We start from the raw sequence: 20,171 nt of genomic DNA, 5'->3' as shown, positions 1-20,171 counted from the left end.
CAGCGGTCAACTCAACGACACACTCGCTATAAAATCAAAAGATTATTGTGTTAATCTTTAGGTGAACCATACTGGACGTGAGAAATCAGGAACCCCCCAAAAAACTAATTTTAATCTTTTTCTACCCGATCAACTCTTGGAAAACAGCAACAATTGATTTCTCTCTTCCGTGTTGCGACAGTGTCTACTAAGTGACGTCACTCAGAGGGTCGAAGCTATTGTCGGAAGTGTAAAGTCAAAGTCGTTGTACTGGTACAACCCTCCGGAGTCGTGCTTTCACAATAAATAATTTCACAGCACTTTACTAACCGACAAAAATTTAAAAGGTCAATGCACAAAGTAATGTCAAAATTTAAAAATACAATAGAAAAAAATATCCTCCAATCAGAATAACACTAAATAATAATAAAAGAGAAGTCGTGTTTGTCTTTGTATATATATACACACAGTATATACATATGTGGCAGAGTATCCCCTGCCTCACGCAACCAGTCGGCTTGGATAGGAGCCAGCACCCTGCAACCTGCAACGGTGGATGACGTGGGTTTAGAAGATGAATACTGTATACGAATAATAGAGAAGTGTCTCTTTATCATCACATTTTTAAAGTAAACAAATAAGCCAATTTTAAACAAATGTTCTATTATATTATACAGAGTGGGTAAGTTTCACAAAATGGATTGAGTGTATGTTAGGGTAAGTCGAAACTATACTGCATAAAATTGATCAAACAGAATACATACATCACCAATACATCACCAATTCATAACAAGCTAATGTCTCTCTCAATGTAAAAACAAGCATTTAAAACTGCTTATTTCAGGCAATAATAGCCTGCTAAGAAAGAGAATACAAAAAAAATGCTCCTGACATTAGTCAATAAGATAAACAATTATAATGCATAGTATGATTATGATAGGACGCTATCCCATTAAAGCCTAAATATTACATAGCTAATTTTTAATTTATTAATTAATTCATCTAATTACATAAATTTACTTTTACCATACTGATTTATAACCCATTTGACAGCCAGTATAAAATATATTTTTAATTATTATTTATTGTAAAATTTCTTTTTATAAACGCTATTTTCTACAAAACTGAGAAACTCTGTTTTCCAGCAAATATTTATGCTTTTATTTTATAGATAAGCGCGCCCAATGTGCGGTCGTAGTCTTGCGCACTTGACTCATATGACAACGCACATGCTCGTGTCGCTGAAAGGAAAAATTCTTACTAGCCTGGAGAGAGATCTAAATATTTGCTAGTTGAACGAAAGTAACATTAGAACAGTCCTGCCTTTAACGACCGATAGTCATTGATTTCTGCCGATATTAACATTGATTAATGGTAATCCTCGGCATCTGATCTACGGTTTTTTTTAGGTAGCGTTATGTGTTTATCCAGTATTTTGCTTCAGCAAAAGTTGCTGCATGTTTGTTCAAGACGATTGACGAATCATGTACCAATCTCAAGCATGGGCTTGCTTTTTGCTTCTTACCATGCCACCACGCTTCTCTTGTTCCGAGAGGACAGCAGCAATGACCATGTGATGCCGAGACGACGCAAAGTGTCAAACACGCCTGGCATTCGACACAAACCTGTGCGTAAAGCTCTGGAAAATGAGATGGTACAGTCGCAGAAGCCAAATCCCAGGAGGGAATTTGACAGCAGGGTGTCGTCTGAACTCAGGAAACTGAGTGTGGAGGATTTTTCTCCAGAGAGGAAGAAACCAGTGAAGATAGCCACACTGAACTCTGCAGCAGAGAACTTCGAGATTGTTTTTGGCGTCGCTCCATGTCTCTTGTCTTTAAAGCAGGGCAGAAGGAAGGCCTATAAACTGTTTGTAAAAGATGGAGAGGCCTCTCACAGGCCCTCTATCTTAAGGACGTGTGAAGAGGCTCATCGACAAGGAGTACAAATCCAATGGGTTGGTAAAAACGTTCTGGACAAGATGTGTTCAGGGCGAGTACATCAAGGTGTATGTCTGAAAGCAAGTCCTCTGAACTATCTCACTGAAAACAGCAAGTCTACACACAGCAGAAAAGACAATTCCACCCCTCTTTGGCTTGTCCTAGAGGGAATCCAGGACCCAATGAATCTCGGTGCCATCCTGCGTTCTGCATATTTCTTGGGTGTGGACAGAGTTGCCAGCAGTCTTCGGTCCAGCTGTTCATTGTCACCAGTTGTCAGCAAGGCCAGTTCAGGTGTTATGGAGGTATTTGGGGTGTACGGCTATGAAAACCTAGAGAGTATGCTTAGGTTAAAGGCCGCACAGGGCTGGCAGGTGATTGGCACAGTTGCAGCTGAAGCAGAGGAGTCCCAGATTCCTGTCACGAATTGCTCAGAATTTAAGATAACTGAACCCACGTTGTTGTTGTTGGGGAGTGAGGGAGAGGGGTTGTCCAAGGAGCTGCTGTCTCTATGCCAAACTCTTCTCACCATCCCAGCTGGCAGAGACTTGTTTCCTGGTATAGAGTCTCTCAATGTCTCTGTAGCTACAGGTATTCTGCTGCACTCTTTGCTGTTCTCCAGGAGGTCGCCCAAAACACAACAACCTTAAAAGTCTGCCTTATTCTTTGTTTTTGCCTGTCATTCTGGTATGAAAAGCTCCAAAAGAACGAGTCATTGAATGTTGTCCGTGTATACAAAGTCTGAGACACTACAGGACCCTATATCTGTTGTCCAATGACCCACGTTGTTGACTGTTGGCATCGCTGACATGTTCCTTCATTATGATTATTTTTACTGTAAACAGTCACTGTAAACTTCAAATTTCAATTAATCTGCAGCTGACCATCAACCAATGTGTTGTTTCTCCTGATTGAATAATATCTTCTAGAAAGTAAAGCATCCGGTTGTTTTCATTTTCACTGATAATGAAATGACACCTTTGTGATTCAAATTTCAGGGCTGAAGATAGGGTCTGCATACATAAACGTGTGTTAAAAAGGGTTGAAAAATAATTTCCCTACAGGGATAAATGTATGTTTCTTTTTCTTCATTATTTTCTTTTTATTCTTGTCCAATCCTTTATTATATAAAGGCAATAAAGGTTAATCTTGTCAGTAAACCGAATGAATCACTCCTGGAAGTTTCTCACCTAGGTCAGTTTGTTTCTGATTAAATTTTATTTGCTTGTTAACAGGAAAAAGGAAAAAAACATGTATTTTTTATGTTAATATCTATAGTGTGAATCTATGAAGCAATGGGAATGTGTTCGATCACACATTTGTAGGGTGGTTCTATGGTACATTTCAGTTTAAAGTAACACAATTCTGAGTTTCTTTTTTAGATGACATTTTGCCTTGGCTGTTTCCGTTTGTTGTTGTGTGCGACCTGTATCAGACATCAGTGAGAACAAATTCATACCTACATTGCACTTCACACTGACCTGAAAAAACACAAGTGGCATATGTGTGAAGAAAAAACCTTTTGTCACTATTGGAACTAGTGTGAATGTAGCCTGATTTTTTTAAGCCTTAACAGGTGTGGGATCTATCTTATTTATTAGGATTTAGTCAAACCCAGGAAAAACAAGATTAGACCAGAAGGACAGTGCAAATTTATGAAACCAGCTATAATGATGCTTTTCTGAATCCTGTTGTTGTTTCCTCATACTTCATTAAATGAAAGAGTACGAAAACCTCATATCTGGAAAGCTGGTTGAGGGTCAAAATATATCTTGGAAATTTGATTATTCTTTCAGAAAAACTAAAAGAATTAGTGGTTATTTGATTTTTTTTCTTCCAAAAGTTCAACCGTAAAATTGAAAACACTGAGTTCCTTGTTGGGAAGGAAGGGGAGATTTCATATATTATTCCATATGAAATAATATGTTAAATAAAGTCACAAACATAAGTAAGCAAGGATGTTGACGTATATCAACAAAACAAATGTGCCCAAATGTGGTGGCACAAGTTGGTCTCACCAGACTTATGAGCCTCAGAAAACCCTATGATTATAATGCAAAACATTTTTGTGTGTGTGAATACTACACATCATGGAACACTGAACATTGTAACTAGACATTCTAGAGAACACTTGACAATTTTTTTCATGGACCATTGAGCATTCATTTATGTGAACAAGGAAATTGCTGATCTTTTTCACAATGTAAAATCTAAATTTGTCCAAAATAATTCTGCTTGGCTAAAGCAACTGTCACACCAGCAGGCCCACATTAACATTTGGCATTCTTTTTTTGTCCACAGATAATCATATCCAGTGTTTTTAAATAAAAGCAACTTGTTTTTCTATTGACTATTTGGTCTTCTTTAAAAAAAATGAAATATTTTTTTCTGAATTCCAATAATGCATTTTAGGTTAGCAAAGGAAAACACCTAGTATTTCTTACTTTTTTATTCTATTTTTTCCCATTTTTCTTAACCGTTTTTACTTCCAAAATCAAATTTCCCTAAAGAAATTCAGAATTTGCATGAACCCTTGGTGTTTCTAATGAAGAAAGATATGAGTGTCCACTAGGCGGCAGTATGCACAAGCAGAGAAGTCAATCAGGCCGTTTACTGACTGAGGAAGAAGAGAGGCGCACACAATGCACTGCAAGGCTGACATGGGTAGTGTCTCCCTGATTTTCACGATAAATTTAAAATTCAGTGGAAACTTGTGAAAAGGCAGCAATGGAGCCGTTTTGTTTCTCTTTCAATGCGTTTGCACACTGGATGGGGCGAGAATAACAAGTCTTTGACCGGAAACGTCGGGGAGAGGTCCAACTAATCCTAAACATTGGATTATTCAGTGAAGGCTGCATGAAGGAGCTGCCCAGCCCAACTGGGGCTTGGCCGACATCCTCGTTTATGGAAATCGACACCGAGGCTTTGATATTTGGGCCTTGATTTTTTCCGTCTTGCTGGAGGTTGAACGAACGTAGAGCTGTCTATTAAGAAGCAAGAGATTATTGTTTTTAGTTCGATTAGTTGGACACGAACTTCACAAATCTTCCTGTTTCCTTTGAAAAATTTTGAAGGATCTTGCGTGTGGCCAAATTGGCTAACAGCTGGATAAGCTAACGCTAGCTAGAGTGCTAACGTTACGTCTTTCTTTTGATATGATGCGAATTCAGTCGTTACTGTCGGCCATGAACGTTTCAGCAGGAAATCGTTTTTGTCTCTTGGCAGTTGAATATCTCTTATTTTGATACTGTAACGACCGGTTTAGCAGTCTTTTCAAACAGGTGTAAATAATATATCTTTATTATTGATTTTCTCGCTGAAGATATTGTACCGAATTGAATTAGCCGTGTACATGCTACACAAATGAGCAAAAGCTATTTGCCTGGAATCAACTCTGACTTGATGTTAGCCAAGCGTTTACATTAGCATTAAGTGCTTAAATTCAGTCAGACAGCTCATCTGCAATTTAAAACGAGGGGAATTTACACTTATCCTTCAATGTAATGCTTAACATTTCGTTATCGCGAAACCATGTCACGGCCATTGGTATGCTAATGTCAGATCTGGGTTGGTGGCCTTGCTAAGAAGCTAGCGGTGTAATTTTGAGAACATTCGAATACATTTGTCGGCGTGTGCAAAACATTAGGAAATTGTGGACTTTACAGTTGCGTTGAGCAATGCCACTGTTTGCTTGATTTTCATGTTGACGATGATCTCGAGGCGATTTGGCCTGCTCTGTCAATAACGTACCCAGACTTGTCTTTTTGTTTACATGCGCAGAACTTGTGTGGTTTATCTTCTAATTTCCTGATAGCTAGCGAATGTTAGCTTTGTCTGAGCGATAATTTATGTCGTTGTATTTATGTCAGCTGTGGATGTTTTAAATTCCCATGTGGAAATAAGTTTGCGTTCATATTAATTGAAATGACACTAAAATTTCGCCGAAAGAAAGGCACTGATGCCAACAGACTGTTGTCAAAAGACAGTAAATAATAGCCACTGGTTTCATTAACGCCATTTTTTAACAGGGCTCCTTGTGAGAACCTGTGTGGTGGTGTTTTTATTTGCGGTTCGGTGCTTTCCACCGAACCGAGACTCGGATAAAGTGCCTTCGGTCTCGCTGGAGTTACGAAAAGAGGAGCCGTTTAAACATGGAGGGCCCGAGCCGAAGCACTGGATTCAGGCAGAGCCGACGGTCCCGATCACAACGCGACAGGGAGCGTCGGAGGAGAAGAGTGGATCTGGCCGAGGAGCGGGCCACATCCCTGTCCTCAGGCTCAGACCGGGAGGCTTGCGGTACGAACAGCGTCTTGGGTCCCACTGGTAGAGAATGCCGGCCCGGTTTCGGCAGACACAGGCCACCACGTCGGAGGAAGAGGGAGTCTGTGTCCTGCGAGGAAGACGTCATTGATGGCTTCGCTATAGCGAGCTTCATTAGCTTGGAGGCACTGGAAGTAAGTGATTATAATCTCGGATTTATGTTGTTGTTGTTTGTATTTAATTATTGATCATCCAATTTTTCTCCACGTAGAATAAACCGAACAATAGACCGCGCTTTAACGCAGCCTGTCTGGCAGGAGGCACACCCTGCTCCTTTAAGTTATTTTAATTGGTGTGTAATGAGCCTTAGAATTGAAACGTGGACGACAATTTCCAGTCATTCGCATTACTCTTCTCCATCATTTAAAATTACGACTAGCCCGCCTCTGGCTGAAGTTGTGAAAACTGTATTTAATTTGAACTTTTGACTCCATTCCTTACTTTAAGAGAGCAGTCCACTCAGGCCAACACCAAACCCCAGAGCATCCTCCTCTTGAGACTTGGAGAGTCCTTAAAATTAATTTTCTAATTCGCTGAGATGAATATAAGCTCCTGTAGAAAATCTAATCGGATAGGAGTGTTTTTATGTCACTTTCGCAAACAGTGACTGCGTTGGTAAAGTACTTGGACTTGGTAGGTATTATTTTCATACCTGACATGCACTGATATTTTGTCCTGTCAGGTCATGTCAGGCAGGACATTTAGGAAGTTTCCCCCATGCATTTAAACCCTTGATACATCATCTGAATTTGTACATAAATACCTACTTGGAATTACCATTGTAATACAAATAAATTCTAATGCAGGTTTTGTTGACTTTTGCTTTGCTGTGTATTGACCACTAATCTTTTCAGTAACTTCATTTTGGAAACATGTGAAATTGAATGTTGAGATAAACTGTGTGCTAATAGAGAAAGTAAATATACTGGAAAATAAGTGTTTAAAGGTGGAATGTAGAGATTTCCTGACTAAATCTCAGTTTCCCTGCCTGAATTTATTAAAAAATATTAACTTCCTGCAGTTATTCCTTAATTTTTTAAAGAACTGTTTAACTATCAAGCTTGAATGGGCTTAATATTGTCCACATTTTTATGTTTCCCAAAACAAGTCTGTAATGGAACTTCTATAGTTTTCTACAAACAATCACCATAAACTTCCAACTGAATTTAAGGCTCCACAAAGTAGTTCTGAAATATCTGCAGCACCATTGATTTTTAAATTTTCAAAATGGTAATAGAATAGAAAAGTACCATAATTTCTACCCCAAAGTGGAAATTCACTTCAGCAGTATAACAGATCATTAGACAATCAAACAACATCCACTGGGCTAGAAAATAAGAATATATTAAATTTATACTAAATAATAGAACAGTAAAATGTGAAGAGGCCAATGTATACACATTATATGAGAATAAATAGTCAATGGTATCTACATGACTGTTTATGACAGGTGTGACATAGCAGAAGATTGCAGTTTGAATCATAAAACAATGCCCACGTTGTCATAATTTATACAGTTTAGATATCTATATATCACATGTTAAGTATTGATTATTGTTTTGTATTAGTCTTTTTATATTTGGTATGAAGGATCTGCAGTAGTCCTCTGTCATAATTGTAATTGAGTGGATTCCTCATTTAAACACAGGTCAGGTCTTCATTTGGGTAACATACATTTTACTTTTTCCATATGGTTGGTAACGTGTGTGCCACATCTACTGTGAATGCAGTCCTCTATCGGAGGCCACGGGTCCAATTCTGGCCGTGGGCTTTCGCCGTATGTCTTTTTGCTCTCTCCCATCATTCCTTTTGTCTCCTCAGCTGCTCCATCTTAAAAATAAAGGCATAAAAATATTTTTCTGCTTCACTACACAGTTGTGGTTTGGTTTAACACTTTGCAATCGAACTGTATGCCCATGTCTTTCTTTTGTTCCCAATCTTTTAGCTTGTGACCCTTAAACACCAAAGCAGTTTCTACTGACAAGTTACACGTTCCGCCTTTTAATATTTACAAATGAAAATATGTCATGAAGTCATAATGTTTTATATGAGAATATCTATTATTTTGTCATTATATTTATCTTCTGATCCCCTGTATTAAATGTATAATTGATCAGGACGATGGAACATCTTAGACATAGGAATTTGTCAAAGGGTTTAAAATGTTTTTGTGAATGTCTTAAAATAAAAGAAACCAAATACAATATAACAAAAAAAAACCCTGTCATATAGCTTAGTCTTCATACAAGCTGCAAAGCTACAATGTCAAGCTGGACTGCTGTCTTTCGTTAAATCGCTCTTGGTTTTCTATTTTTGTGACCACTCAGAGAAATTAAGTCTGTCAGGACAATAATTGTCATGCAGCAAACCTATGGTTTACGTTTGTTAGTGCAGATATAAGTAGAGCATATTTATACATTTGTCTACTTATTTTTGTCTCCTCAGATGGACTGCTCTTTGAAACCCAGTCAGCGCACTGATATGCTGGGAAGGAGGAACAAGGGGAAGAGAGGTCCAGAGGAGAATGGTGGCGGACCACTGTCAGAGCCAGAGGAAGGAGCCCCACACAGCTACTCAAGCAGCTGTTGGAACAAGAGTAGAAATAAGAGGAGAAGGATAGAGGTGAACCAATGAGTTATCACTCTATTGAGATCGCTTGTTTTGATTGGGTGAACATTTTTCTTATCATGCGAGACAGCACCTGTCATTAAAGAATAAAGCAGTAGAGAGTGATTGTGTACAGCTTTCAGTAGCCATAGATAATGTACAGTTTTCACTTCATTCTCATCTCAAACCACTTCACAAAAGTTAAAAGCTAATACTTAATTATTTTTTTTAGGGACACCCTTTGGAGACGGGCTACATTGTAAGTGTATTTTTTAATATTGTAGCCAGGATTACGTTCTGACGTTTGTGTCCTGTACTGCCTCGCAGCCTCTTAAACTGCTGTCAAACTGCATTATTGGAAATATTCCAATAAATGTAAATGAGAATATTGTTGTTTTCTTTCAGTGTGACACTGAAAGTGACACAGGAGACAAGGTATCTACCCGTTTGCTTGATATCAATATGAAATACATGTTTTTTCCTTCATAGATATTCTGTTATACTGTTTTTGAATGGTATGCCAGTGATAATCTACTTAAATGGGAAAAATTGTGTGTAAACTCAGATTTCTTGACATAGAGATGTCTTATTAATATGTTGAACTGCACAAGAGATCGTCACCTTTGTAATATTTTATTGTAATATTTATCTATTGAATATTTGTCTATCCGTGTCTCTTTTTTAGGCCTCTGACCATGACATGGACCCAGTCTTTACAGTCAGTACAAGAAAAGGTTCGTGCAATTCAGATCTTCCAGTGAGCTTCTTATTATTTGCTGCTGCTTCATAAACACAAAACAGTGAAGTGAAGCATTGGTCAGTGGGACTCACAAGCTTGTATTAGTTGAGCAGTGGGCATTGTTTTTCTTGTTATCATTCATTTAGCCAGTGAATAAGCTACAAATATGAGAAGATCAGGTCTGGCAGCTGGAATATGGATTGGAACCCTCTGATCATTCTTTATACTAATTGCTGTTTATCTATTTAGTTGTGGAGCCCACCCCCTCAAATATGGGCACATCCATGAGCAAAAGCTGCCCTTCTATACCAGTCCATTGTGGTGGTGTGTCACGGCTGATGGTGACCCCGAGAGTATCAGGCCTGGAGCGAAGCCAGGAGAAAAGCTTGGAGCAGCATTTTCCAGAGCCGGTTTGTTCTTCTACCTCTTCTGCCCCCTTCTCTTGGCCTTCCCCCGTTGCAGCCTCAGGCACGGTTCCCCGGCCAAGCCCGTTCAACGGCAACAGCAGCCGACACAACGGCAGCCCTCCACTTTCTAAGCCCAAACCTTTCCTCGGTTTGTCTGGAAGATCTCACTCCATCTTCAACATCAACAACAGGCATGAATACCTTTATTTTCTTATACATTGATGTTACAAGAAATACATTATTAAATAATTTGTAATATATTCTTTTTGTTTGTTTACAATGAGTTTCATTTTTTGTACTTGTACTGTCTTCTAGGAGTACCACCCCTGTCAAACCTCCCTCATCTGCTTCAGCTGTTGCATCGTCATCGTCGTCCATGCGTCCCCCGACTCCCTCCACCAGCGTGTCTCTGCCCTACATCAGAGGCTCAGGATCCTCAGGGCCCCTCCGACCTCCATCCCGAGCCAGCTCTGGGGCGCTGTTCACGTCCTCACCTGGCCTGCCTCCCCCACCTCCTCTACTACAAGGCCCTGCCCACTCAGCAGTAGCAGGTATGTTGAACATTAACTGCTTTACCGTTTTACATGAAAACAGTGACCAAAACGTTCCTGAATAACAACCAAAGCCAGACTTTGTTACATATGTTTGTTACAAGTTTTTTGTTTTCAGTAATTAACGGATTCTTCTTGAATTTGCAAGAGCGTGAAGGCAGACGCAGTGTCCCTGGGGCTGAAAATAACGCTGTCACTGCTGGAAGAACAACTCCCGGTGGCCCATCAGCATCGAGCTCTGCATCAGGTTCATCGGGCCGAACGTCTCAGAATCAGCCGAGCATCCCACCTTTGGCCTTCCAATTTCATCAGCACAACCACCAGCACCAACATACGCACACACACCACTTCACGCCCTTCCTGCACCCAACAGCCAGTGCACCACCTTTGGTGAGATGATATCTGCTGTTAAGACGAACGTCTGTGTTGTACTTGAAATTCCAGTACGGCTGGAATGGAATGTGTGGGTGATTTTTTAAAATATTTTTTTTACATTGTTTAATCCAATCACTGCTTTTGTCTTCTAGTTTGAGAAGTATCCTGGCAAGATGGATGGCCTGTACCGACACCCTGTGAGTGGAATTATGATAATTATAGACAATATCCAATTACTTTTTACATCTTTTTAAAGTCTTTCAACAGCTGAAACCCAAAGATTCTATGTCTATCAAATAGTATTGATTTGATTAACTTGTTCAGCTGTTCATTGGTCCCTGAGCTATATGTGTCTTTGTCGTGGCAGTTCTTTCCACAATACCCACCGCCCTCAGTGCCGAGTATTCAGCCTGTCATTCCTCCCACTGGGCCTTTCAGCTCCTTTCAAGGAGCATTTCAACCAAAGGTGAGGAAAAAAATCAGGACGTGCGTCATACAAAGACTTTAATGTGACATATTTGAACACGTATATTTTAACTGCAATGCTTTCCGTGTTAGAATTACATTCATTTCAATATTTCAACAGCTTTTTAACAGAATGTCAAGCAAGCATGGTAGAAAAATGAGATTTCTGAATCTGATGCTGTCTGACTTGCTTTTGGACCTGTTATTTTGACAGTGAGAGCACATGAAAATGTCACTGAAACAGAGAATGTGAGATGTAATTCATTTGTAGACTTGTATTGTGGATCGTAGGTTGTGTCTGATGTTCTGTGCTGTGTGTGACAGCCTCTTGTCCCTCAGGGAGCTGGTCCTGATATAGCCGCACGTCTTGGGGTTGTGCCTCACCACCTGCAGCCAAAAGAGCCTAGGGTAAGGACAACGTGCTTACTTAGGCCTAAGTTTGTGTTTCTGCTTACTAAATTATGATTTTCTTGTTTGGATAGAACTATAGAGAAGTAGATGACAAGTTTATGCTAGAATATTGTGCAGCACGGGCCTAGTCAGTGCAGTAAAGAGTGCAACACTGTTACTGAAAAAGAGTGAGATATATTAATTTAAAATGGTTTTACACCTTTGTTCTCTTGTAGCTTACTGATCCATTTGGGACATCATTGAAAATCAGTAATGTAAGCAAAAAACTATTGTTTTTGAATCCTTTGGCTCCTCAAAATCTTCAGTCTGTTTTTATTTTTCACTGCTTTGCTCACTCTTTGCACTACTCTCACTTGTAATCTTGACTGCTACTGATCTGTTCTCAGCCCTTGCAACACCCAGTTAGATTAATGAGACACAAACTGTAAAATGTATTTCTGCTGTGGTTTTCTTGTTTCCTTGTTTATGCACTCCCCCCCCTAACCCCCCCCGCTTGATTCCAGCTGGAAACCTTCACCTTCTGTAGAATTTAGATGAACCATTTCTGTACATTTTGAAGATATTTGCTCTGTGTAGAAAGGCTTTAAAGTTCATGTGGATTTGAGACATAAAATAGTAAAGCCCTGCAATTGCTGTGCTTTCAGAAACCAGGAAAATGGTGTGCTATGCATGTATATGTGGCCTGGATGATTCTAAGTCATCAGAAAAAAGTGAAGGTATGTGCGTGTGTTAATTCTTCTCATGATTTCCCCACCTTTAAAATAATGTCAGTTGACACATTCAGACAGAGATGTCTGGGTCATTTATGTGTTACACCACAAGTAAAATGTGGATCTGGTATTTTTCTTTCAAGCTGATGCAGGCTGATCCTCACAAGTTGGATTTCCGTAGTGACCTGCTAGCCCGTCTTCCTGGATCTGGGGGCTTTGGCCCCTTGGGGTCTATGGGAGGAGCCCTGGGTCCCGCTCATGATCTGTCCAGACCTCCCAGTTTGTTCGCAGCTACAGGTGCAATTCTAAACATGGTTGTCCCTGGAAGAACAGTCGAACATACTATGAAAATATTGTTGATTTAAAAGTAATGCCCTGCATGTGATACTTAATCACCTTACTGAAACATTTTTATGTTAGTATTTGTTTTAACTCTGTGTAGATCATTTTGACAAATCTTAAAGAACTTGTTCCTGCTCTTCCAACCTGCTTGTACTGGTAGCATTTTGATGCTTCCTGTCCTCACATCCCTGAGTTAATGCAGTATTGCGATTAAGAATCACAGCATGAAGTGTGTGAGGAGCTTGATACGCTTGATTTTTTTAAACTACCTTTTCCGCAGGGCCAGTCAATCCGTCCTCAACTCCTTTCATCTCTCCGTCAACACCCCACTCCTCTTTCCTTGCACCAACAGCACATTTGGGTAAGAGCAGCAGAAAAACACACATCTGTTTTCCCGTTTTCTGACACTTGGCATCCCTAACTCCAAACGCAAAGTTTTTATTAGTTTAGGGATTATCATGGTCATCTGCATAAATATTGTTAATTTCCATAACTAATACAATAAATGTTAAATATGTTTAACCTACATAGGTAGATATATACTTTATTAAACCCGAAGGAAATTCAGTTATTTTATTTTAGTATTTTTACTCACTGTCCATGTTTTTAGAGCTGATTGGAGGCATTTGTTAAATTTCAGCTGATCAGCTGTGGGGAAATATAATCTTACAAACCTTTCTATCACCAGTCTTATATTTTTCTTTGTTTCTGTTTAAGATCCGTATGGTCGATCCCCACCTTTCACCCCACTGGGACCCCTTGGTTCTGGTGCCTTTGGAGGACTTGGCAGCCCCACTTTGGGTCAGTCTTATTGTATCTTTGCGTTTGAAACATGAGGCTTAAATTAATGATTCAGTTTCTTTTTCTATTTTAATATAAACCTCAATTTATATTTATGTTGAAAGAATACAGTACGCATTCGCGCATCAACAGTCGCAACTTCACCTCATCGTGCATTTTTGGTAAGCAGTCACATGATATCGTACGCGCATTGTATTGGCTGACAGCATCCGAAAGTGCGCTACGTTCTGTGAGTCTCGGAGTTCCGTGAGACACAAAAGTGCTTTAAATAGTTGATAAATGTGTGGGAAAAGGTAATACAGATAGAAGGCGGTTTATTATCAGTATGGGGAGGCTTCATACATGTTTAAATTACTGTACCTTAAATATTAAGATAGTTTGTCGTTATATTGCGGAATTTTTTTATCGCGTGTGGTTCCTGGATTGCATTAACCGCAAGTAACGAGGGCGCACTGTAATTTGAGTGCTCCAACTGAAAACAATATTGTGTTGATACCAAGTGCTTTGTTGGTTCTTGCAGGTAGCTTCAGGTATTAGTAAGGTAATGATATGATCCAGGAAATCGAGTTTGAAAAATAGGTCTGAGTTTCAATGCCTATCAAATGCAGAAAGGAGTTTGACTTGATAAGACGTCAACATCTGTGCCTCCACTGCAGCAGTGTTGCGCGTCTAGTTAAAGATCTTAAGGCCAACTGTTGAAATACAGTTTTAACTTTATTATAAGTAATTTACTGGACCAGCAATGTGCACTTTCCCATATTTTATTAGCTGCTGTATTGTTGCTGAATGGCATCAAGTATTTTGACAAGAGCTGAGCTGGGTTATGCCTTTTTTGCGAGCGACGCCCACTGCTTTGGTGTTCCCTGTTGCATCACTGGACTGGCCTCATTCAGATCAATGAGGGCATTGAGTTTTTGCATGGCATGGTTAAGATGCTTTTGTCGGTAGATGGTTGTGTTACTCCCCTTCAGTTCAGTTGATACAAGTGTGATCAGTTTCAGATGGTCATATCACGCAGGTACTGCCTTCCTGTCTCTATTGTGTGGATTTATTGTCAGTGTTGTTAAAAAAAAGGACTCAACTGGCAGGAAGTGTTTGCATGCCACAGCTATCTACATGTCATCTGGGGAAGAACTTTGAGGGAAATTTGTACTGAAAAGACATTGACTTCTGAATGCTGCTAAAGCCATTCATTAGCTTTATGTATAATTGCATTATTACACAGAATTATGTTTCTCTTTCTATTAAGGTACTGCCACACTATACAAATACAGGCTACGCCAATGTTGAAAAATACTTGGGATTTGTAATTACTTAATGATTATGTATATTTCTGAACCAATAAAAAGTTTTCCATGAAGTGGTAACACATCTATCCGAGCGAGGAAATGTACACAAAAATTGGCACGTTTAATGGATTGGAGCTCATTTGCGTACTGTGGAGATAAAAAAATGATGATTTTATTGTGTCTTGTTAAATCACACCCATCATTGTTGACATTTCCAATGAAGTCTGTTCTAAGCAGATCTTGTTCATGGACAGCAGGGAACTTTGCACTATAACTGCATGTGACCATGAGCTCATCAGTGTCACAGTTTGGGCAATCCATTGGAAACGTTTTGCAGCGTCCTCCACAGAACCACAACAAATCTGACATCTTTGCTGTGAAACTCTTAGATTAAATATTAGAAAATAAGAATGGGGACATTGCAGCATCTAATAACTGATGACCCTTCATGCTTAACTGTTTTTTCATTAAAGAGATGTTCTTTACTCACAGTAAAGAACAAAAAAGGAAAGTTGAATGGGTATTGTTTTATGATGGTTCCTTGTGATGTTGAAATATTCTCCAGTACGTTTCATTATGGAACAGTCTAAATTTGGACTGTCAACCAAGTCACCCAATCTTTGTGCTGCTGTGATCAAGATTAGATAATCTTAACATTGGCTAACGCATTTATCGTGACTCAATCCTCAAATGCTTTACAGCTCAGATGTCAGTGTCACAGACATCCTGTGATCGGCTGTGATGTGTGTTTGTCATGAATCAACAAGCACAATGTTGGAAGTATTGGATAGGAAAAATCCTAAAGCCCATTGTGAAGTCTATTTCTGAAAAATGGTTGTTGGGAAGCCCCATTGTTAATTTGTGTTGCAACAACTCGTCCAAATTTGTACCTGGTGCCAAGTCACATTGATTCAAGGTTACAATGGATGTAATTTAGCAGGGACCCTAGAGTTTTTTTTGTACAAGTATATCCAAAAAGGTTTGGATTAAAAGTTTTCTAACTAGTATTTTTTCTGGTCTGCAGCGAGTTCTGTGTTTGGCCCCAAAGATTCACCTGCAAATGTGGTTGGAGGGCTACCTAATAACAACCATCACGACCCATGGAACCGTCTACATGGTGGTCCATCTGGATTCCCTGCTGGCCCCAGCTGGGCTAAAGGGCCAGACAAACGGGACGAGAGGGATCGAGGGAAGGAAGGCGAGAGGAGAGATATCCTCCACATCAAAGATGAAAAGGATAGGTATATTATTCTGCTGATTTCAGTGCTGCCTTTACATGAATAGGAATATTTTGGGTTTTTTTTATATTTGAACAATGACAACCCCCCCCCCCCCCACACCACTCCAGATAATCATGTCTTCATGTGACAAATAACTGTAAACAAATAACTAAACTACAACAGCAATGTTTATTTTTCATCACTTCCTTTGACTTATCTTAAAATCATTTGCTGAGGATTTCTAGTTTGAAAGTATTGAAGGTGACTTACGTTATCCAAATGCTAATTGAATTTGTATTGTCCTTCTATTTTGTTCCATATTGTTCCATATTCCTCCTTTTGTCTTTAGTCCAAAAGTGTCATATCTACCAGTAAAAAACCCCCGAAAACAGAGTTTTCATACTCGAGAGAACTGCCATGACTTTTGGTATAGATGATGTAACGGTTTTGTATGTTTTATTTTGCAGAGACAATATGCTGTATGGCCGACAACCTGTGAGAATGTCTCCAGTTGGTCCTTCCTTCAAGCCCCGCAGTAGCACCCCAGTGTCCCACGTTAACGGTCACAGCAGTGCCATGGGGGGGAGCAATGGGCCTATTGAAGACCTGACCCGCAGTTTGAATAGAGACAGAGACCGTGAACGAGACAGAGATGGAGATAAGAGGCCAACTGTGACTTCACGGGGGCTGCCTCTTGGCCCTTCATCTCTAGTAGCAGATAGGGACAGACCACGGTCGTCATCATCATCTGTGCTCACTACTCCCCCGCCTTCAAGCCGCTCAGCCCAATCTCCTTTGGACCTTTATCTTCGGCCATTGGCCTCAACAACGCATAACCTCCACAATGAACCTTCACACTCCCAAAGAGATGGCAACCTTCCTTCTTCTTCCACAGCTTCTGCCTCTGTCACGTCTGTGTCTCAGTCCAAGAAGTCTGACAGGACCACAACACCTGTTTCCAAACCTCCCCTGCTTCTTCCGCCAGTTAAAGTCAAAGAGGAGCGAAAAGAGGAACCAGAGCATATTCCCATCACCCTGCCTCCCCCACCACCCAACCACAGTTTTGATCGCCCAAACAGCCATCCACATCACCCTAGTTCTGGTACGCCTTCTTCTTCCTCTTTATCACTGACTCCCACTCCCGGTGTTCCTCTCATGCCTCACACTCCAAACCATCCTCCTGCCCAACACCTTTCCCTGCTGGACCGCTCCAGGGCCATTGAAGCGTATCTGGGGAGCACAGCAGGAGCTGCAGGTTTGGTAGTGGGTCCAGGAGGAGAACGATTCCACCACGGTCCAAGCCAAGGACCACCACAAGGTCCACATAGCTTTACCTGGGACCCCTGGAGGGAGCTCGCAGCTCAGCAGCATCAACATCGCAGGGAAGCTTTGTCACTTCGGTCAGACCCTCACCTCGCCCTGAGAACCGATCCGCATCTGATCCGACTATTCCAGCACCAGCGCCTTCTGGAGGCAGAGAGGGTTGCAGCAGTAGCAGCTGCAACCGCAGCAACCGCCCCTCACCACCCTCCGACATCTACCTCCGCCGCCTCCACCTCTGCTGTCCGCCAGGAGTTTGGTTTGATGGCCCATCACTTCGACCGCCCCCCTCACCTCGGGCCCCCAGGAGGAGGACTGATGGATGAGGAGCAGCGTGCCCAGATCCTGAGGGAAGACTTTGAGCGGGCTCGCTACTTTGGAATGCACCCTCACCTCCCTGCTGGCTCTCACCTGTCGAGTCCCTCACATGCTGCTACTGCCACCCACCTAGAGCAGCTCCATTCTGGCCTCCTTTCTCACTCACTCCCCTCAGGAGCCTCTCCTGCCTCCCAGCACCACCCTGGTCTGTATGCTCGTCTAGGCCCGCTGAACCCACACCACGTGCCCAATGGTATCCTGGCAAAAACCCCTGCAGGCTTGGTGGGGGCTCTGGCAGTAGGAGCACCGCCTCCACTCATTCCATCCATCACCAACCGGTCGTCCACACCCCCCCGCAGTTCTAGACTTGGAGGTCCAGGTGAGCTGGCACTGTACAGCGCCCACAAAGATGGAGAGTCAAGATAGTAGAGGGACAACAGTAGAGGAGATTAAGGGAATTGTCAGGATCACTGTGCTGCTCTCAACCTGCCCTTTTTCCTCTTGAAGACTATTGAACCCTAACCTCCTAATAAATCTGCTCCAGCCCCCTGACCTCCAGAAAAACGAGTAACCGTGACTGGCTGAAGGCGATAAGGAGGGAAATGCAAAACTTGTAATATGCGCAATGGTTCTATCAGTGCAATTTAAAGGTACATGGTTTGTGTGCATCCTTGGTGTATTTTTATTTTGTACTGGCTGTTCGTTATTACAGTAGTCAAAAGCTGTATGAAGAGGCAGTGGAAAGCTCTTTTCATTTGTCAGGTGATAATGACCCGTGCTTTTAAGCAGGCCTTTTTTCCAAGTGAATTGGAAATTACATCCAGAGGGATGTACACTGTGAAAACATGTCAATTGTTCATCCTCCTGGTTTAATCATGGGGTAAAAATAAATTAATCTGGTTAGGTTTTGTGGATGGGGGTCTTTAGAAATACAGTGGTAAAGTGGTGCTTTCTGTTCTGTACTTTTCTTGCGTTGAAAAGACACCGTCTGAGACCTTTTAATGAAGATCAGTAAGCATTACACCTCAGTTCTCCACCTTATCCAAAAGTGTAAACCCTCAGTTTCACTGACAGTAAAACTCAAACTTTTTGACTTTCTTTCCCCCCAAAGGATGAGTGGAAAATTAACTGTACTACACTGTGTGAGTGAACACAGTATTTTAGAGCTTCCTGTAACTGTTTCCCAGTCTCCTCTTGAATATATGTGCTGGACCAGATTATAGTAGTCTAGAGAAATTGCCTTTGTAATTATTATTCTTAACATTAATTATCTTCTATAATAATAAATATATTCACTGTTACGTTATTTGTCTTTGTTTTGAGTATGAATCAGTACTCTCTCCCCAGGTAGAAATGTTTCAAGTAATGCGAACGACAGAGCAAAAAGGTTGCTTCACAGAAAACTTTAAGCCGTGTCCATTGCAACCTCTGGCCTTGTCAAGGATCTCATCTCATCTTGACTTTTATTATACTGGGGAGGTTTCCCTGTGTGTCATTGGCTGTGTGTTATATCCATTTGGGACAATGGGAGCCATTGAACTGCCAAGTTGTTTCACAAACAAGAATAAGTTATATACATGGATAAGATGGGACATCTTCGGAGGAACTGAAAAGAAAAAAACCCCGACTATATGTACTTGTGTCAAAAGACAACTGGACAGTGGGTATCCTGAGAGGGAAAAGACTGGGTCAATTATTTTAATATGACCATTTTATACCTTTCAAACCCCTCCCCTAGAGATCACAAAGATTAATTATTAAATGAATTGTTGTTTACTCTGTTGTGTTGGTCTTTTGTTCTCACATTAAATACTTGGAGTACAATTTATATTTGTATCTGCAACAAATTTTTAAAAAATGTCTTAACATTGCTGAGATTCCAAGCTGACATCAAGATGATTTCTTTGCCCCGCAGTCCACAGGCCTGGTATATTGAGCGATTACTTAAGAAGCGCAGTGATTTAAGATTATTTTTTTAAAAAGTCATCTTTCACAAAATATGTCTTGATATGTCAGCTAAACTTGCTCCTTGAACACAATGAAAAGTTTTCACAGGCACACGTCATTAATCCATTTACAGCGAATGACAGGAAAGCTATTTTCTTCATATTTTAGTAAATAAATATCCTGCTCCTCAGATCACAAATAAATATCAGTTAAAACGAAATATACGATTGCTTAAATCGTGAGCTTTCGCAGTTATTTCGTTCATTATTTAGTATTTAATTCAAAACTAAACAACCTGATGTACTGGAAGAAAAGCAGTCAAGAAGAATTATATTTTTCATAATATATCCGTTTACTTTTTAGGAAGAAGCATAGCATTTTGCTTGTTTGTCAAACTGGAAGGTTGTGGTGGAAATAAGCCAATAAAATTATA

General features: G+C 40.5%; 2 protein-coding genes across 6 annotated transcripts; both read left to right on the top strand.

Moving 5' to 3' along the window:
* The first annotated feature begins 1,209 nt into the window (after positions 1-1,209).
* Positions 1,210-4,260, top strand: mrm1 (mitochondrial rRNA methyltransferase 1 homolog (S. cerevisiae)). Its single transcript, XM_068305706.1, has one exon. The coding sequence runs from the start codon at positions 1,397-1,399 to the stop codon at positions 2,564-2,566; it is 1,170 nt and encodes a 389-aa protein (XP_068161807.1). The 5' UTR covers positions 1,210-1,396; the 3' UTR covers positions 2,567-4,260.
* A 294-nt stretch (positions 4,261-4,554) lies between these two features.
* Positions 4,555-19,567, top strand: fbrs (fibrosin). Of its 5 annotated transcripts, none has more exons than XM_068305352.1 (18): positions 4,555-6,370; positions 8,682-8,858; positions 9,076-9,102; positions 9,249-9,278; positions 9,529-9,577; positions 9,832-10,180; positions 10,305-10,540; positions 10,689-10,930; positions 11,068-11,112; positions 11,283-11,381; positions 11,720-11,788; positions 12,007-12,045; positions 12,436-12,507; positions 12,645-12,798; positions 13,124-13,204; positions 13,561-13,644; positions 15,958-16,174; positions 16,621-19,567. In XM_068305352.1, the coding sequence occupies exons 1-18, from the start codon at positions 6,068-6,070 to the stop codon at positions 18,215-18,217; spliced, it is 3,870 nt and encodes a 1,289-aa protein (XP_068161453.1). In that variant the 5' UTR covers positions 4,555-6,067; the 3' UTR covers positions 18,218-19,567. The 5 variants fall into 5 exon arrangements, with proteins under 5 accessions (XP_068161453.1, XP_068161452.1, XP_068161455.1 ...); XM_068305351.1 differs by having other exon boundaries at positions 11,705-11,788; XM_068305354.1 differs by lacking the exon at positions 12,007-12,045.
* The last annotated feature ends 604 nt before the right edge of the window (positions 19,568-20,171 follow it).

Source organism: Antennarius striatus, chromosome 21 (genome assembly GCF_040054535.1).
Source record: "Antennarius striatus isolate MH-2024 chromosome 21, ASM4005453v1, whole genome shotgun sequence".
In the NCBI taxonomy this organism is placed as follows: domain Eukaryota; kingdom Metazoa; phylum Chordata; class Actinopteri; order Lophiiformes; family Antennariidae; genus Antennarius; species Antennarius striatus.
This window is presented reverse-complemented; position numbering and strand designations above follow the sequence as displayed.

Excerpts from the sequence above, each read along its gene's own strand:
- fbrs (XM_068305351.1), top strand. The coding sequence starts at position 6,068 with ATGGAGGGCCCGAGCCGAAGCACTGGATTCAGGCAGAGCCGACGGTCC. Across the intron at positions 10,181-10,304 it reads ATCTTCAACATCAACAACAG|GAGTACCACCCCTGTCAAAC; the intron begins GCATGAATACCT and ends ACTGTCTTCTAG. Across the intron at positions 10,931-11,067 it reads CAGCCAGTGCACCACCTTTG|TTTGAGAAGTATCCTGGCAA; the intron begins GTGAGATGATAT and ends TTTGTCTTCTAG.
- mrm1 (XM_068305706.1), top strand. The coding sequence starts at position 1,397 with ATGTGTTTATCCAGTATTTTGCTTCAGCAAAAGTTGCTGCATGTTTGT.